At 39.4% G+C, this 19,665-nt stretch overlaps 1 protein-coding gene across 1 annotated transcript in view; it reads right to left on the reverse strand.

The window, feature by feature from the left end:
• Nucleotides 1–11,919: 11,919 nt before the first annotated feature.
• col11a1b (collagen, type XI, alpha 1b) overlaps nucleotides 11,920–19,665 on the reverse strand; it is an 87,017-nt gene continuing 79,271 nt past the window's right edge. Inside the window, exons 56-67 of the mRNA XM_084119093.1 lie at nucleotides 19,508–19,615; nucleotides 19,241–19,294; nucleotides 19,092–19,145; nucleotides 17,647–17,754; nucleotides 17,409–17,462; nucleotides 16,874–16,909; nucleotides 16,747–16,800; nucleotides 16,370–16,619; nucleotides 16,052–16,164; nucleotides 15,872–15,940; nucleotides 15,072–15,305; nucleotides 11,920–13,279 (exon numbers count right to left, since the gene is read on the reverse strand). Of these exons, the coding sequence (XP_083975219.1) occupies nucleotides 13,133–13,279; nucleotides 15,072–15,305; nucleotides 15,872–15,940; nucleotides 16,052–16,164; nucleotides 16,370–16,619; nucleotides 16,747–16,800; nucleotides 16,874–16,909; nucleotides 17,409–17,462; nucleotides 17,647–17,754; nucleotides 19,092–19,145; nucleotides 19,241–19,294; nucleotides 19,508–19,615 (1,281 nt within the window). The 3' untranslated portion in view covers nucleotides 11,920–13,132. The remainder of the gene's footprint in view (nucleotides 13,280–15,071; nucleotides 15,306–15,871; nucleotides 15,941–16,051; nucleotides 16,165–16,369; nucleotides 16,620–16,746; nucleotides 16,801–16,873; nucleotides 16,910–17,408; nucleotides 17,463–17,646; nucleotides 17,755–19,091; nucleotides 19,146–19,240; nucleotides 19,295–19,507; nucleotides 19,616–19,665) is intronic.

The following is a 19,665-nucleotide window of genomic DNA, read 5'->3' on the forward strand; positions in this document are numbered from 1 at the left end:
TACAGTGAAGAATATGCTGTCTTATTTTTTTTTTTCATTTGATTATTCATTTTCATACATCAATGCTGCTTTTAGGCATACCAACTTTACCTGAAACATTTAAAGCAGTTTATTTTAGTTGCATCTTTCTTTTATTGTGTTTGTCCTATATTGTTTGTTTGTTTGCTTTTTGTATGCTGACGTTACCATTGCCCTCTGCAATAAAAAAAAAAACCATGATTCAAGGAAAACAATTCAAAATAAATGTTCTGTTTCATTCCTACTGACCGCCAGAGGCAGTGTAAACACTGTGGATTATTGCAGCGACAGCTAGATAGGTCGAGAGAATATACCAGCAAAGTCACGTGGCGTGACCAGGGGGGCAGCGTTTCATATTATTTTGAAGTTTCCCCGGGCGCCGCCATTGGCTAGCAGACCGTCACCTGCTGTTAGCATCCCATTGACTCCCATTCACTTTGACAGCGAATAACTTTACATCTAAGGCGTTTAAAGACTCCATTTGTCCATTATTTATTTCTAAAGAAACACGAAAATGTATAAAAGGCTCCATTACCTTGTATCTTACGTTATGGCCCCGTAGATGCAGTTTTTGTAAAAATAGGCTAACGATTGCGTCATAACCACGCGACTCTCTGTCGCATAGTAGAGAGATTACCGTATGGACAGGAGGAGAAGCTCGCGGGCAATCGGGGGGACGTGGAGGCAAAATGACAAAGTAATTAATCAGAATACTTAGCAAAAGTTTATCCTGCTCCTAGCTCATGGACACCTCCTACTCACACTCTCCGTCTCTGCAAGTTTCGGAAGGGAATGATTCAGATTTCTCTTGGCACAGCTACTAGAAGACAGACGGGTTGCTCACGTCACATCTACGTCGTCAAGCTCAGTTTGAGTCTGCGCAGTACGGTCAGCCATCAGGAAGTTAATGCTTCTAATTGACTTCACTTGTCTCCGTTGAATCCAATGGGGTTGCTGTGTCCAGTTTATATACTGTCTATGGGCGTGACGTATGCTACAAAAAGCTACAGTAGAGTACAGTACAGGCACTCTGCCTCTTTCGCTTTCTCACCTGGTTGAGATAGGTTGTATTGGTTGAGTGATTTTCGCGCTACGCCACTTCAAAGGATTTGGAATAAATTAACAGCATTTTGGTGGGTTTTGTTTTTCGTATTGAGTTTATATTGCTTCGTCGGTAACACTGTGTGCCTCTCGGTGAATCTGGTGGCTTGTGTTTTCCGCCCCTATGAGTCTGTTGCATACATTTCTTGTGCAGAAAACACAATCTGCCAGTTACTTCTTGCTGCCACCAGTACGCTGGAACCTGCAAATGCGGATCCCTCTATTTCACAATTTCTGCAAACTGCTCTGTTGGCAACAGGCCATGTGACCCGTGAGCTGGGTAGTCTTACAGCCACGCTTCTGGCAGCCCGCCGTCAAGTGTGGCTTGCCTAAGCACGGCTGCCGGAGGACTGTAATAAAACCTTGAGAGATCTTCCATTTGTTCCCGGGCAACTTTTTGGTCCAAATATTCTGTAACTGTTGGAAAAGAGGGTGAAGCTGTCTGAAGCCACTCGTCAACTGACACATGTGCAGCACAACCCTACCTTCAGGATGCCAGCGGTTCAGTCCCGACATCACTATGCCACATCGGAGCAACATTTCTGTCAGCACGCTACACCTCAGTCACAGCCCCCTCAAAGACCTTGTGTTCCTGAAGATGCGAGAGTTTTTCGCCCACCTCATCGACTGTTTTCAGGAGGACCCTGTCAGCATCCCCCCCGTGACACTAAAAATCACACACATAAAGCCTGAGACAGTCAGGCCGGCAGTCGATCGTTTTTCTATAGAACAGCTGTAGTAATGGAGATCCAACACAGCAGATCCCTGGGTGTTGACGACTCTGAGCAGGGGATATACTCTACAGTTTCGATGCCGGCCTACCAGATTTTCAAGAATTGTTCCTACGATTGTCAGAGACGCAGTTTGCGCAATGGCTCTCTCTCTGGAAATTTGTTCACTGTTAGAGAAGGGAGCCATAGAAAAAGTTCATCCCCTCAATCAGGGAGACAGGTTCTATTCTACGTATTTTCTTGTTCCGAAGAAGGACGGTGATTTCCGGCCAATTCTCAATTTGAGGCTTCTGAATTTGTTCCTGAAGGTCCTTCCTTTTCGAATGCTGCGCACAGCCGATGTTCTTCGGTCTGTGACAGCAGACGATTGGTTTATAAGTGTCGACCTGAAAGATGCATACTTTCACGTCCCAATTGCTGTATATCACAGAAAATTTCTGCGACAACTGGCTTCTCTGTGCCCCCAGAGAGCGGCAGGCTGTGCAAGACTCCAAACTGCTTTTGAGACATGTGCAGAAGCTGGGGGTTTCTGTGAACGAGAAAAAGAGCTGTCTGATTCCAACACAGACCACAACGTTCACAGGAATGACCCTGAATTCCTGCCTAATGTTTGCCTCCCTGTCTCAGGAATGTGTGACGAACATTCTGCAACTTTTGGCTCGCTTTCGCCCGGGTGTGTCTTTGCAGTACAAGGTGATCCTACGACTGATAGGGATGTTAACAGTGGCTACAGTGGTGATCCCCCTGGGTTTACTCCACCTCAGACCACTCCAGTTATGCGGCAAGATCCCACCAGACATCGCCATAGGCTGGTTATAATTTCTCACCGTTGCATATGTGCGTTGAGGCGGTGGAGACAGGTAGAGATTCTGAAGGCAGGATTGCCCCTGGGTGTTATTCCCTCTCGTCAGGAGTTGGTCACGACAGACACTTCACTCACAGGATGGGGGGCAACGTGGAATCGGAGGGGTATTTGCGGGCGCTGGGCACCGACCCAGGACACAGAACATACCAACCAGCTAGAACTAAGGGCAGTGTTCTTGGCTCTAAAGTACTTCATGCTGGTCCTGGCTGGAACTGTTCTCGTTCGGTCCGACAATACCTCAACAGTGTTCCATCTGAACCACCAGGGCGGCATGAGATCCCGCAGGTCTCTACAGCTGACTCACGAGATCCTGACATGGTGTCAGCCACGACTCGCTTCACTGAGGGCAGCTCATATTCCAGGAGCGTGCAACCAGACAGCGGATGCTCTTTCCAGGGATCAAGTACATCCAGGGGAATGGAGGCTTCATCCAGATGTAGTGCAGGAGATCTGGCTACGATTTGGAAGAGCAGAGGTCTTTTTGCTTCAGAGATGACCACTCACTGTCGCTCATGGTTCACAAGGACAGAAGTATCCAGCCCCCTGGGCCAGGATGCGCTGTCTCACGAATGGCTGAACTGCCTACTATATGCGATTCCACCTATTCCTCTATTATGGGAGATGTTGCACAGGATCTTCCTGTGCAAGCACAGAGTGTTACTCGTGGCACCACGATGGCCAGCCAGATCATGGTTTCCTTTGTTGCTGAGACTTCTGACAGGCAATCCATGGAAGCTTCACACCAGGACTCCTCTCCCAGCTGGAGGCCAGTGTCTGGCACCCGGACCAAGCTCGTCTGCAGCTTTGGGTCTGGCCATTGGGTTAAATCCTTCCCTGGAGCATTGTGACACTGCTGTTATTCACACCATCTCTAATGCTTGGGCTTCTTCCACACGACAGATTTATGCTTCCCGTTGGAAGCTTTTTTCTGCATGGTGTGAGGAACGGGGGCTTGATCCTGCAACATGTGACATTCCGAGTATCTTAAGCTTTCTTCAACGTTTACTGGAGGAGGGAAAAGCAGATTCCACGTTGAAAGTGTACGTTGCTGCAATTTCTGCATAACATGTTCCAGTTGGTGGCTCTTCTCTTCTCTTGTCTGCAGTTTTCTGAAGGGTGCGCACCGTCTGAACCCTGCTCGGAATCCTCACTTCCTTGTGTGGGATTTGCCACTCGTGCTTACAATCCTGTGCTCACCCCAGTTTGAGCCCTTGCAAAGCATTGACATTAAATGGTTGTCCTTGAAGACTTCTTTTTTTGTTAGCTATTGCTACTGCGAAACAAGTCAGTGAGCTGCACACGTTGTCTGTTAGCGAATTGTGCTTGCGTTGGTTACCGGATAAGTCCGGGGTGGTCCTACGACCCAATCCTTCTTTTCTTCCGAAGGTCCTTCTTCCTCAGTTCATAAACCTTCACATTGAACTGGCCTCTTTTCAGACTTCTTCAGGGTCTGATTCAAGTGCCCAACTTTTGTGTCCTGTTCGTGCTTTGAAGTGTAATGTGAACTCTACTGTTCAATTTAGACATTCAGACCAGTTATTTGTCTGCTATGGTGGTGTGAAGAAAGGTGCTCCAGTGTTGAAGCAGAGGTTGTCGAACTGGATAGTAGAGACCATTACGCTGGCTTACAAGGCAGCAGGGAGACCACTGCCCTGGAGACTAACTTGCCATTCCACTAGGGCCATCTCATCTTCATGGGCTGTTTTTAGAGGAGTTTCCTTGGCGGATATCTGCACTGCTGCCACCTGGGCTTCTCCATGCACGTTTGCCCGGTTTTATAAGGTCAACGTCGCTGCTCATCATGCAGTTAGTTCTGTGGTTCTTCTAGAGCAGCCTTAATTTTCATCAGGTGGGTGGCATTCCTCATGACTATGTTGGTATGTGTCATTCATAGTGTTTATACTGCCTCTGCCGGTCAGTAGGAATGAAACAGAACGCTAGTTACGCATGTAACTGTGGTTCTGTGAATTCTGGATGACCACCAGAGTTCGCAGTCACTAGGAATGTGCGAGAAAGGCGTACTGAGGCATAGTGCTGAGCTTCTGTAGCTTTTAACCCTCCAGGGCTCAGTATACATCACGCCACGTGACTTTGTTGGTATATTCTCTAGCTGGCGCTGCGATAATCCATAGTGTTTACACTGCCTCTGGTGGTCATCCAGAATCCACAGAACCACAGTTACATGCCTAACTAGCGTTTTTTTTTTTTTTTTTTTTTACAAAGGTGGATGTGTGATATATTGCAAGAATAAGGATTGCAACACAATTTATTTTTTTTGTGTAAAAGATAAACAACTTTCGAGTTATGCTCATTTAACAGCATTTGTAGCAATGTCGTTTTACAAAATAATAATGATTAATTATAATAATAATAATAATAATCCATACAAACAAATATCTTATACTGTATTTGTGAGTATCTTAAATATATTAAATAGTGAGGCACATACAGGTATGTAAGTGAATGGGATCAATAGGGCCATAGGGGCAGCCATCAAACACTGAACTGGACTAGATCCAAAAAGCAACAGTATAAACACAAAGGGGTCTGAGACCACATTCTTAAGTGGACCAAATAAGGATCTGAGTCCTCTTTCAGGGACAGGGAAAGTGTGAACGTTAAGAGAACTGGGTCCTTTTTCACTTGGTTCACCTCTTGATCCACTTAAAGGAGTCTGAGTTTGGTTCTTTTAAAGAGGACTCAAGTGTGAAAACACCCTGGTATCTGGATGTGAGACTCACAGAGAAAAAGGCCTTCCACACATGAGAGATAAACTGTGGTCCACGATCTGACAATTCCCTCAAGGATACCAAAGTTTCTGAATACCTGGTTGAACATAGCCTCAGTGGTTTCCATTGCAGTTGGAAGACCTTGTAAAGATATCAACATGCAGGCCTTGGAGAAACGGTCTACGAGTACCAGGATGAAGTGTATCTGTCTGATTCAGATGTGGTATGACCGGGGCGACAAGGAAAGGGCAGAGGAAGGAGTTTACCAATCGGCAGATGGCGTGGGACCTTGGATGTGGCACACTCCTAACAGCCTTGGACTTATCGCCGGATGTCATTGGCCATACCAAGCCACCAGAATCGATCTAGTAGTATTAGAGAGTTTGTGTGGTCCCTGGGTGGCCCGTGCCCAACGAAAAATGAGCAGAATGTATGGTAATCAGGAAGTTTAGGAGAACATGTCCGTCTGGGCAGCCCGGCGGAAATGGATCAGAGAAGGTAGCCTCAGCAATCTGTTCCTCGATGTTCCATTGGATGGAACTGAATGTTCCATTGATGAGGGAGGAGGGAAGCACTGGTTTGGGTTGTTCTGAGTTTCATCGGGGACATGGAGTGAGAGAGTATCCGCCCTCACATTCTTGGTTCCAGAATGAGATTATAAAGTTGAATCTTGTGAAGAAGAGAGTCAATCGGCCTAGCTTCACGGTAGATGCTGCAAATTTTTGTGATCTGTTAGTACTGTGAAGGGGTGTCTGGCTCCTTCCAACCAGTGAAAACTGCAGCCCTGAGGGGCATTTTCACAAAAATCCATAACTGAGAAACTAGATGGCACCTGTTGCGTTTGTATGTAACAACAGGGAGGGAGTTTGTGGTGTAAGATGAGAGACATGAAAGTAGCGCCGGTTTCATTTACCCATGAAAGCCATGATTACCCATGATCAGTGTTGCCATGGACGACTGTGATATCAGGAAAGGAATGGCACAATTGACCAATTAGAATTAAGTAAAAACAGAATAATACGTTGGGCATTGAGTCGGCATGAAATTGAAGTTGTGATAGTCTTGTGATGTACTGTATATCATGAAAACAATAAAAATAATTATTTTAGGGTGGGACTTGATTTTGTCCAATATCATGTGAGTGACAGGTTGTCCCGCCCTCGCACCAATAAACACATCATCAAAGAAAATAAGAGATGATGCTGCAAGAGGGAGGGGAAGTTATTTTTATTAAAGATTATGAGGACACATGAATTAAAATAATAAGAATGATGTGCAGAGATAAATAATTTATAACAAATACTGCAATATTTTTTTTAAAAATTGTTCATGGTGACTTTAAGTATTTATTTTGCTAGGTAGCCTATATATTATATCAAAAGCCTTTAAGTGAATTTTCAGTCAAAGGCCTTTCTTTAAGTTTTCATGTGTGTCCTTTCAAGAAGAAAGGGACTCTCATCCCAACTATTGAGGAAGATAAAAGTCTGATGTTTCACAGTGCGCTGAATAGTATCCTCTCTGACACCTGTTTGTTTTCAAGAGGTCGCACAGGTGCAAACACAGAACATTTGGTTCCCTCAACAGGTCTTCACTAATGGCCTGGTTGCCTTTGATTGCGGTTCATGTTGTAGTGGCCTCGGAAAAGGACAAAAAGTTTTTGAATTAAAGGAGACTGTTAATAAAAGAGTGAGAAAAAGAAAAAGGCCGCTGCACGCTGAGACAATGACCCAGCAGGTTGCAATGGTACATTGCCTGAATCACACTAACACATTAACTCTGGGCACGTTTGTGTCTGGCAGCTGGCCACAGCTGATGCCTGCTAGAGCTCTGAATGAAAGGTGTTCCCAACAGGAGCGGGATGCCAGACACACACACACACACACACACACGCACGCACGAACGCATGCGCACGCACGCACGCACATTTACGAACAGACTTTATTCATGAGCTGGAGCGGCTGCACCAGTCATTATTCAGACAGGAGCTGTCTTAATAAAGGCAAATAAGCTTTGCTGATTTATTTTGGACACTTAGGCACATAAAACATGGAGGTGGCAAGAAAGCCAAAGATAATAGACTTTCTGCTCATAGAACATTTGGCTATAAATCCATTTTCCTTTTCATATTATGACAGCTGCTGTTCTCACAGTAAAGCTTTTAATATTGTATGTTGAATTTAGTGTAGTCCACATGGTATTACTGTACCTGTCAATACCCAAGAAAGCATTGCAAGAAAGAATACAAAATGTTTTTTTTTTTTTAAGAATTAAGAGGCAGGATGAACACAAACAAGATGTAAGCCTCTGCCAGAAGTTTGTGTCCTGTGAAATGAGCTAACTGTAAAACATACCGGCCATGGCTAAACAAAATGTAATGATGATTAAACAAGCTCCAGATCTGGATAAGAGCAGTGACTCACAGAGGGCAAATAAACACTTGTCATGTGTCGTTGCTCATCATTTGAGCTTTTCTCCTCCTCCAAATCTGTCATTCTCCATTTTGTCTATACTGCCACTGCTCAATGAGCTAAAGTTAATTAAATATTCACAATCATATTACTTTTTGGTTGTTGGTGGCTACTTTGTTACAGGCATAAGTGCACGATTATCCTTAACATTTATATCAAACCATCCTCCCAAACATATAGTTTTGGGGTCTGTGAGTTTTAAATGAATACATAATTCATTTTATTCAGAAAGGATGCATATACTTTTACATTGTTCCAAAAGATTTAAAGATTTATTCTGCTCCTTTGTACTTTCTGTTCATCAAAGAATCCTAAAAATAAAGTATCATGGTTTCCACAAATATTTTAAGCAACACGTTTTCACCATTCATAATAACAGGAAATATTTGAGCACTGAATCAACATATTAGAATGGATTGTGTGATTGAAGACTAGCCTTGACAAAAACATTTACATGTTTTAAATATATTAACATAGAAAACAGTCATTTTAAATTGTAATAATATTGCACAATTTGTTTTTACTGTATTTTTGATTAAAGTAATGCAGCCTTGGTGAGCTTAGTGACTTGTAATGTAATGTTTAATGCACTTCATGTTGTTAATAACAACGACTGGAATATATTTTCTTTCTCTTTGCACTTTAAGATCAATATGGTACTGGTAGATTATCAAAAAGTTTTCTATTGATTCTTTTACCTAAAATGTGTAATGTAATGGATTTCGTTACTAACTACAATTTTTGTCATGTAATTTGGAATAAGTAACAGACTACAATTTGTACGTAATCTACCCAGCACTGCATCCCAACTATCGAGGAAGATAAAAGATGTTTTTTCACAATGCGCTGAATAAGCTCTCTGACACCTGTTTGATTTCAAGAGCTGTGCTGAGGTCACACAGGTGCGAGTGCAGGACATTTGGACATTTCTTCATTAATGACCAAAAATGCCTTTTATTACAGTTCATGTTGTAATATAGCCTCATTGCATGCATAGTGAATCCATTGAAAACAACAGTATTTTTCAATAATATTATAATATGATATAAATATTTTATTGTATGATATAACTTCAGCATTCTGACTACTAGGAGCGTGTGGTGTCCATCGATACTCATTTTAGAGTGTGTAAACAGCACGAGAAGATGATTTGGCTCAGATTTGGCTCATCATGTCATAGTGCTAGCTAAAAATACTTTTTCCATAAGCAACAACAGTTGACTATACCGATCTGTTCTGTAATATTCACACTGCTTTGTTGCCAAAATTATGGAAAAAACTTGTATACACTAATCCAAAAAATGAAGAAAATAATAACAATCATGGCACCCATGCAGACTCCCACACGATCAAAGTCATGTGAGCAAATGTACATTTTCAATAACTTTTTGGTTTAGAGAATAGTGGTTTTGGACAATTGACATTTACTGTTGTTTGTATTATTCATATATGCTGCAATATGGGGAGGAAATGTTTTTTAAAAGGGCAGCTATAAGAATAAAGCCACTGTTGAGCAGCAAACAGGTATTTGAAGCCGCTGGTGTCTCTGGAGTCTCAAAAACCTCCCCATGCAGGCTGACAGTTGTGCATTAAGTTTGCATTTCTGTCACATAACCAAAACATAAGATAAACAAACTTAGATAAGACAACACAAGCATTAAAATAAGCTAAAACAACTAAAAATCAAGATATTTCTTAGTATTTGGCCATTTTTTATAAGAATAAACATGTTTCTAGTGATGTATTCAAATATTTAGGCTTTTCTGCTTTACTTCTTTCACAAGTATTTTGTTGTATTGCTTGTAGTTAAATGTTTGCTTTCATGTTTTTGTTATACAAAACAGGATTTAGCATGAATCATCTCTTTGCACATCAATGTTTTTTTTTACAAGAAGAATGACCTCAAACTATTAGAATTTAATTACACCACAATTCATCAATCAAAGAGCAGAAAGGCAAAATAGAAAAACAAAAGGCTGATCTAATGCCAGGTCCTTGAATGTACGCCTTTAATTGAATTACTGTTTGCTATTCCAAATACAGTTTAAATTCATAGCGGCTGTGAATACTGTACTGACTCCTGATTGATGGCTACCACCATCAAAGCCCTGACCCTCTTCAGGCACACATGAAGAGGTGTACAGGGTTCCCAACCATCACATTTTCCAGTCTATCCTGGGGAGAATTTTCATTAGTATGTACCAATTGGAATTTCAATATCGTCACCTTCCTAAAATAATTGCCTAAGTCATTTTTTCAGGTTTCTCAGAAAACACAAAAACGGAACCAATAACTGAATATCATCACCTTCCTAAAATAATTGCCTAAGTCATTTTTCAGGTTTCTCAGAAAACACACAAAAAAATGAAAAATAACTTCAGAGGTTCGTTCTTCTTGATGCAGCTCCCATCTTGAAAAGCTTGTAAAATTGCCTTTTAAAATTGCTTGTAAAATCTTTTGACTTAGGCCAAATAAAACAGCCTAAGTCACACTCTTGACATAGGCCATTACACTACAGGGGTAGAAATGCATGATCTGTTCAACTGAGGATGTGGGGATTTTACCAGAGGTGGCCAGCATCATGAGGAGATGACTTATGCAAAAAAATCATTTTTGTCAAAAAATGACTATAGGCAATTATTTTAGGAAGGTGACGATATTTAACTTTACATTTAAAGCCCTGGAAATCAAAATGGTAAATTTCCTTGATATTTCCATGGTTTCTACTCTCATAGAATATTTGACCACTTTCTTTATACTTTCAGACTTGTGTGCACTATTTTATTTATTTTTTTAATCCAAAAAGGTATTCCATCCTCAGACCAAAAACTCTGCATCCATTAGTTCTCTAAACACATGACTGTGTTAAAGTGGGCATGACACAGGAGTTGCAATAGTCTTTGTGACTTATATCCCAGTGAAACGGCTTCTGGAGCAAAAACGTAGGGCTGGACTTGATTGTGTCCTTTGGGAACTGATTGGATGGTTGTGGTTTGCTATTGCTGTGATGTCATGTGAGTGACAGGTTGTCCCGCCCTCAAGCCAGTAAACACATCATCAGAGAAGTCACTGCAATAGTAAGGGGAAGTTATTTTGATTAAAGATAATGAGGGCACATGAATAAATAAAAAAATTGAATGATGTGCATGGGTAAATCATTTATCAAAAATACTGCATTATTCCATTAAAAACAAAAAGTCAATTTTGATGACTAACATCAAAGGTAAACAGGTGCTCATAGCCTTGTGTTGCTCATCATCAGGTGAATTATCACAGCCAGTTTCCGCTCCAGCGGCTGAATAATCACTTCTGTTCAGCTATAGCACCATGACAACATCAGCTATTAAAGAAACAGCAAATCTTCTAGATTTCAGCTTTATAGCATCATTCTGTGAGATTGAAACTAAAAGATTTAGTGGAAGATCAACAAGACATTCCTCATAAATCAAACATGCTTTACATCCAATGACATTATGGCTTAAATGGTGTGATTGAGTGAGTGGTTTTGAATTGGACAGATCAATCTTTGTTGGTTTGAGCAAAACTGAAACAGTAGATTATCTACTTGAAATGTATTCGATCATTTATTCCAAGTTTTACATAAATTATAAGTATGTTACACAGATGTGTAAATTCTGAGTCTATTGTCATATATTTGAAAGGATTTCAGGGTCACAGACAGAACCGCAAAAACAATGGAGAAAGCAATGGAGAAAGATAAAGCAATCAAAACAGCTTACAGAACCACACAACCTGAACACATTTTACCACAGAAACTTTAAATATAAAGACAAAAGCGTTTGCACATACAGCACAGGACAAAAAAATCCATGACTGAGTGAATCACACAGATATGATTCATACAAAGAGTAAACAATTATCACTTTTAATACAATACTGTCCAGAATCCGTATTTAATACTGACGAAAAGCAACTCAAAATTGTTGTTTCTGTTGTATATCTAAAAGGGTTAATATTATAGCAATCACAAAATAACCAAACAAAAGTTTAACAAATAGTCTTTTTTTTATTTTTAAATTCCCTGCCTCAAATATATAAACTTGATTCTCTAACCAAGGCTCTGTATGTACAGGGTTGAACATCTTTGAATTGGATACGTCTTTTAAGAGATTGAGGTATACTGTCAAGAAATTCAATCTGACATCAAGTTACTTTTCATCAAGTTTCTTTAGCATTGTAGAGTCACCGATTACCACAGCATCACTGCTACCACTTGAGAACAAAAGGAAGCTGGTGGAAATCTGCAAACCTCAGGAAGACAGGAAAACTCACGTTCAGCCAATCCTTCACTACATAAGACATGCCTGCATATTCCTGAATAAAATGGAAACTCCAAGTGCTTAAAATTGGTCACTATTTACTAAATGGATACTTTATAATTACAAATTTGGATGGTTTGTAATGCTGACTTTATTATATAGTTGGCAGGGACACTTGAATGATTGACATCTTGTGGAAAAATTCTGTTGCACTTTTGATTTTCAAACATGGAGAAAAACTCTTTCTCTTTATGGTTATCAATATTTCATCAGATCAATTTTGATACACATGCAAGACTTAAAGGCAATTGCGAAAGAACAGTATTGTACAAAATAATAATTACAGTATTACCAAAAATGCACTTTCAATAGCACCTTAAGTGTTTGGGTGTTTACAACAAGAGCACACCACTGTGGTTGTCTTTCTCTGAGCAGCACCTGGAGGAGGATCCGTAAAGGATACAGGGAAAATTAGTAGGAACAGGATTGGGAATACATTGGATAGGGGTTGGGGAAGGATTGAGATCAAGAGTGAATGGTACTGGGATTAAGGTTGGAATGGGACAAAAAAAAAAAAACGTTTAGGTTTAAGGTTTAAGACTTGAATTGGAGAAAAAAAAATAGTTTGGAAATAGGAAAAGAATCCTACAGGCTCTAGGCTGGGTAGAGCAGTGAGATGATAAAGGAGAGGGTCCTCCTCCTTCTCCTGAAAGTGCGCCATTGTCCACCAGGTAGTTCATGTCCTCTCTCTCGGTTTTATTCCAATTGCAGGTTTTCAGTCGTATGACTGGGATCCCACCAGGGCGATGAATATTCCATTTCAGATTACACAGTGCGGGTGCTGGTGTGTGTGTTTGTGGCGCAAGGAGGGGGCGGGTCGGGGGTCTCTTGGCTGGCCACACTCCTTGACCTTTGCCATAAAGTTGGAGGGGGGTGTCCTTTAGCCGATGAAGCAGACAGGGCCTACCTCAAAGCCAAACCTTTGACTGGATTCCCCAAAGTCATTCAACATGACATCGATGATGGGCACCTGGTCGATGCGAGGAGTGTTTATTTCCATCACAGACTTAGAATATCCCTGCTTCAGCTGAAACAGAAAGAGATGAATCGTATGTTATTACTGCAAACTGTTTTAAGCAGCATTATACAACCAGTTGCGGAGCCAGGGGGGTGTATGGGGTGGCACTGGACATCCCTGACATCTGATTGGCCACACCAAAGTTGAATTCTCGTCCGGTGTGCATTATAGCCTATTTGGAGTAGGTTTAATGTTTACCATTGGGATTAGGTTTCCTGAACAACTTTTATGAAAGTCACTGAGTAAGTTAACATTATCTTTTTGCTCCATTAACAGACAGTTAATCAGATTTAGTTAAAGGGGGGGTAATGTGAAATAAACATTTGGACCACTGCCACATTAAAGAACTTGTGGTTATCACTTCTACCAGTAATCAGCAATCATAGGTTTCATTCATGCTTTTAAATGGTAGGTTAAGGTTAAACACTAATTTTCTTTCATGGTCTATGGAGCCCCTGAAGTAGCCTTGGCCACCCCATGTATAAAACTCTAGTTCCACCACTTCTGTTCCACCACTCCACTCTATACAACAGTTCTGTCAGGACCACTATCGTCAAAGATGATTGACAATTAGCATACACTTTGCATTGGCGGTATGGTTCTGTTCTTTTCAAGAATCCCTGTCCATAAGTGCAGGGAGAGCAGTGATAATCCTCTTTAGGGTAAACAGAACAGAACCAACATAAATGTATTGCAGACATAATCATTGTTCAATAATTTAATGTACAACATAATTCAAGAAAAAATAGTCTTATTCAAAGAGGAATATCAGAGGGCCAAGTCCTGACTGGACGAGAGGAGAGCTGCTGATAATACTGAATGGGCCTTATATATAGGGATGCTGTGAGAGGCGTTCTATTCCCATAGGTAGACGTGGATCAGCTGAGAGTCAGCTGATGCGAGCTTGACTGACGTGACCTGCCAGAACTAACGCTACGCTTCATTTAGATCTGATCCTCTAATTTGATATACAGTCCTAAAGCATTGATATGTTTCAGTTTGTACCACTAAACCTAAAATTATTAAAAAATAATTTTCTCTAATTGAAATAAAGCTGAAATATAATAAAATATTAGATTAGATGAAAAAAATTAGAAATGTTAGAAATGGTGTTTTGGCAACTAACTGATATAACAATAAACTAAACTTTAACTAAATAGAAATATATATATAAAATAAATGACAATAGCATACAAAATTGCTTCAAATAAAATGAACACTGAAAATATAAATAAGGTCATTCAAAATATTAATAAATACTATAATAACATATACTGTAAATAATACTAAAATACCACTGCTCTACTTTTACAACATGTTATATTGCTTGATTGACATAGTTTCCGTACCATATTGGTTATTGACTGATATTAGAGATTTTTTTCATTTATTGGTATCAGCCTGTAGACCTTATGCACCAGAGAAACAAGCGAATCATCAGAATTTTGTGTTAGAACTTGCATTTTTTTGCCATCATCTAAAGTACTTTAATTTATTTTTCTTTTTTTATTTAATACAACTTTTAAAAATATACTAACAAATCTCTTTTTTTTTTTTTTTTTTACTGAAAAAAGTATTTTTTCATACTGTACATTAGTATGATGTGATGCCAAAATTCACTTTTAGCATTTAAAGCGACTGACTTACCGGTAGTTAATTAGTAAATTTGTTAATTTTCTTTCCGATAATACAGATTTTAATTCCTGCCATTTTTTTACTATAAATTTTAAATAATTATTGGTTTATCGTATCATCCAAAATTGTTCAGCATGACCAGCAAAGAGATCAACAGCAGTCTTACCGAGCAGCCATCTGAAAGAGCCTTGATGAAGGGGTTGTTGTCATAGGACATTTCCTCATCATTAGAGCCCAGGAAGCGCAGCGCCTTGTCATAGTTGTCAGCCTTGGCGTCATACCAGGCCACAGACTGATGGCATATGTATGTGAAGTTCTGCCGAGCAGAAGAGCTGAGCAACTTGAGGAACGTCATCTGGACTGAGTTTATCGAGCCCTCCTCAACATCCACATAAGACAACTGAGACACAGGGAACACAGGGATCAAACATCTGATGAAGGAGAACTTTCATTTTTGGATGAAGTATTGTAGGGATGAAAATCGATTGACTTTGTCTGGTTCTAGATCCAATAAACAATTATTTTAGTACTTTTTAGAAAGCAACTTTCAATAATTAGTTCTAATATAAAAATTAGAATTTAGCAAAATTCAATTTTTGATTTTTTTTTATTCTAGTGCAACAAAAGTAAGTTAATAATTGTTCAAACTGGTTTAGTAAGCGAGCCAAACTAACAACATGAACTTGAAACTGTCTTTCATTTGCTAATCAAATCTATGTGAAGTTGCCATTCGGTTTGCATTGGCAGAAGAATCCATATGTTAACAGAACTATGATATAAGAAGATAATTCATTTCCAGAATAAAACAAAAACAAAAACTGAAACGGTCTGAATAAAAAACAGTTCTTGATTCCCAACCCTGAACTACTGTCACCCTTCAAGCAATAGAGACATTCACAACCAAATTGCTGAGCTTTGATTCAAAGTTTATGAAATTTATAATGGAAGAGAAAAATGGGCACTTACGATTTTTCCACGCTTGAATTCACTGAACCAAGATCCTGGGGACTCCTTTGGCCAGTTTGATATTCTAACCTGGAATAAATGGAAACTGTGATCAAATAATTCACCAAGATAATACAGTTCTTTATTTTTGATTTATATTACTACCAATCATGAGATTTAGCAGAGATGAGTTCCTCTCACCCCTGAGGATTTCTTATCAGGGAAAATGCAAGTTTCTCCTCCTGCAGTGAAGTTACAGTACACTTTAAAGGCGTCTCCTATGCATCCCATATTTGGATCGATCCAGTAATGTCCTAAAGTCAAAAACATGTATGTTAAAATTAAAAAAAATTTGCCCCAATTAAAGGGAGAAGTTATTCTTTATCTTTGATTATTAAGCCTAGTTTACTTCAAACAGACTTAACTGATTCTTGTTTATGTCATACAATCCAAAAAGTTAATAATTCTGGCATAATTCTGCCTTATCTTTGCTCAAGAAACCGCATAACTTTCTCTCACCATCAGGGAAGTCTGGTTGGCTGAGCTGCAGGTCTTTGCAGGTTCTGGCAGGGTTATCCTCGGTTCCCAGTGGGAACTTCATGCGTTCAATGTCCTGCTTGAGGTTGTTGAGGGATCCAAACACATCCTCCATTCCCTCCATACCATAATCTATCATTCCCGCTGCTTCATCATCCTGCATGTCGGGTGACCTCCTCGATTTTTTATTTGTCTGGATGGGGAGGGGCTGGATGATGTCACCAGCTGGGCCCTAGTGATAGATATTCAAAATAAATAATTGACAATTCTGTAGGGTCGGCTTCAATCCCACTTGGAGACATATGGATGTCAATTTGATTTTCAGCAGAGCTCAAAATGCATTACAATATTTTTCTTACCGGAGGACCTGGTGGTCCAATCAAGCCAGGCTCTCCCTTCTGGCCAGCTGAACCCTTGGGAAACATAAACACAGTTAATTTACACTGGAAAAAATTACCATGTGTAATGGAAAGGTTCAGCACTTACAGTTGATCCTTTGGATCCCTTTTGTCCTTGAGTGCCCTGAAGATAGAGACAACAAAGAAATCAATTAAGCAAATGTTAAGGTAGCCAAATGTACAAACAAAAACAAAAAAACATTTACCATGTTTACATGCACAATGCAAAAATGCATTAACCTGGTTATTGGATTTCAAGAATCTTAATCTGGTTTTGGCAAAGACAGCTGGTATGTCTGTTTTAATTAGAATTTTGTCATGTGCAACATGTTTTTTTTTTAAACATAATCTAAAAAGAGATACTGAAATAATTCATACAAATATTACATTACTGACCAAAATAACTAAAATGCAGTGGTATGAATGGAAAAAGTGCGTGAGCATGCCAAATGAGAATAGCTTGCTGATAACATGTATTGATGAGGATTATTCCTCTAGTCTATACTCATAATAGCTGTGGAATAAAGGCTTGACCAGAAAATGGACCTTAATCAGAAAATTATACACACACAAATATGGTCAATGTCAGTGCTAGAGTAAAAAAAAAAAAAAAAACTTCTTACAGGAATACCAGGAGGACCCGGAGGGCCGAGTGGACCAGGAGTACCAACGGGACCCTGAAGTCAATAAAGCAATTAAACATTTTCAGGGCAAAATCAAGACATCATTTTAATGAACATAAATCATTGTAAAGATACACTTCTAAATGTTTATTCTTAAATAACAGCATCTATCTATAGCAGACAAAAGCACATTCGGACCCTGAACTAACTCAGGTGTATTTAAAGAGCAGTAACTCACAGAGTCCCCCTTGCCTCCACCGAGCCCCTGAGGTCCTTGCAGTCCTCTGTCACCCTTCTCTCCTGACTCACCAGGAGGACCGATCAGACCAATCAGACCTGGATGACCCTGGATGAGTAAAAGGAAACTTTAATACTAAATGGCAGGTTTTAATACTGAAGTAAAACATACATAGGCCTACACTATATTTCGCAGATGCTTTTTACATAAAACATACAGACAACATTTTCTGTGATAAATCGCATTCCATAGATGCGTTTGATTTATCGCAAGTTGTATTTAACCCAGAATTATTTGGCAGAGGAAAACTGCCAATCAATCAGTCAATCGATACAAACCTCAGATTGAAGGCTGAAATGGCAAACAATGAATTTTATCATGTACAAAATAAAGCACTGTTTGGCTACCACAGTCAGTATGTACAATATAAATCATATTTAATGCACAGAGAATCTGCTCAAGTGCTTTAGTTTATATTCAACACCTGATATTTACAGCCACAGCTATTGTACTTGGCTCTCCACGATATAAATACAGAAAACACTCATCTCAGCGCGTCTCCTCTCATAAAACAGATTTACAGAGATATGCTGCATTGATTATGTATTGCAGGCAGAGTAACAGTTTAATCATTGTCTGACACTGTATTTAATGTACAGCACTAAGAGCTTGTTTATGCCTTGTCATTGTGTGAAATAGAGATGCCAGAAGGGCCAGTTGCTCTCGCCTCTTAAACTTTCAACTGGGCTCAGCATTATTGTAAATATACATGGTTTTGTTTAGCAGAGGAAACATTTTTTAATCCTGTAGAACCTCTTTGGAGATGTTTATGGCACCAATGGAAATATATGAATTACTATCCAAAAGTTTGGGGGTAAAAACAGTAATACTGTGAAATATTGTTAAGAAATAATAATAATAAAAAAACTTTCTATTTAAACATACTTTTATTTTTACTTTTAGTTTAATGATGCTGAAAATTCAGCTTTGCCATCACATAATTAAAATAAATTACTCCAGTCTTCAGTGTTACATGATCATTCCGAAAATAGTCTAAGATGCTTATTTGCTGCTCAAGAAATATTTCTTATTATTATAATTTTTCAAGATTCTCTGATGAATAGTAACAGTATTTTTGAAATAGATTTATTTTGTAACATTATAAATGTCTGTTACTTTTGATCAGTTTAATGCATCCTTGCTAAATAAAAGTATTCATTTCTTTAGAAAAAGCATACCCCCCAAAATTTGAACAGTTTTGTATAGATTTATTAAAATATAAAATGAATATAATAAATATAAAATAACAAAAACAACAGATATTACTGGGCTTTTTATTATTATTATTTATTTATTTTTTACTTTTTTTACTTAAATTATCTATTGGCATGTACCATTTGCAGTAGTCTTGTTTTTGTGCTTTAAAAATACTAGTTAAAACATACCTTCTCACCCTTTGTACCAGGGTCACCTTTCAAGCCAGGAAGACCAGGAGGACCCTAGAATTGGTCAAGACACACAAATATGTCCTATTTAAGTCTGCATTCATTAGTCTGAGTAAACAACATAATGGTGTCTGAGTGTATCTTCTTACCAATGGTCCAGGAGGACCGTCCTGGCCAGCAGCTCCAGGAAGTCCTTGCTCACCCTGAAAGAGTAGACAGAAACCATCAGCCCATTAATACACCCAAATAAGCAAAAATGAATGCACGGCACACATGCTCAAACTTACTGACAAGACAAGGAGAGTGATTCAACTTGAAAAGCTTAATGATTCAAATTAAGAGATTCTTGTGTACTGCTCTAATGTAATTATGCAGACAATTTGGACTATATGAGATATCAGTTTCCAAATGCATACCACAGGTCCAGGGATGCCACGTAAGCCCTCAGCTCCAGACTTTCCAGGAGGCCCCTGGGGGCCCACAGGCCCAGTTTTGCCCACAGGTCCCTCAGCACCGGCCTCGCCCTGTGTGACGAAAATAGAATTAAGGAACAATGTACTGATCAATACAGCAA

The sequence above is a fragment of the Abramis brama genome (genome assembly GCF_963993115.1).
Source record: "Abramis brama genome assembly, chromosome: 7".
NCBI lineage: Eukaryota > Metazoa > Chordata > Actinopteri > Cypriniformes > Leuciscidae > Abramis > Abramis brama.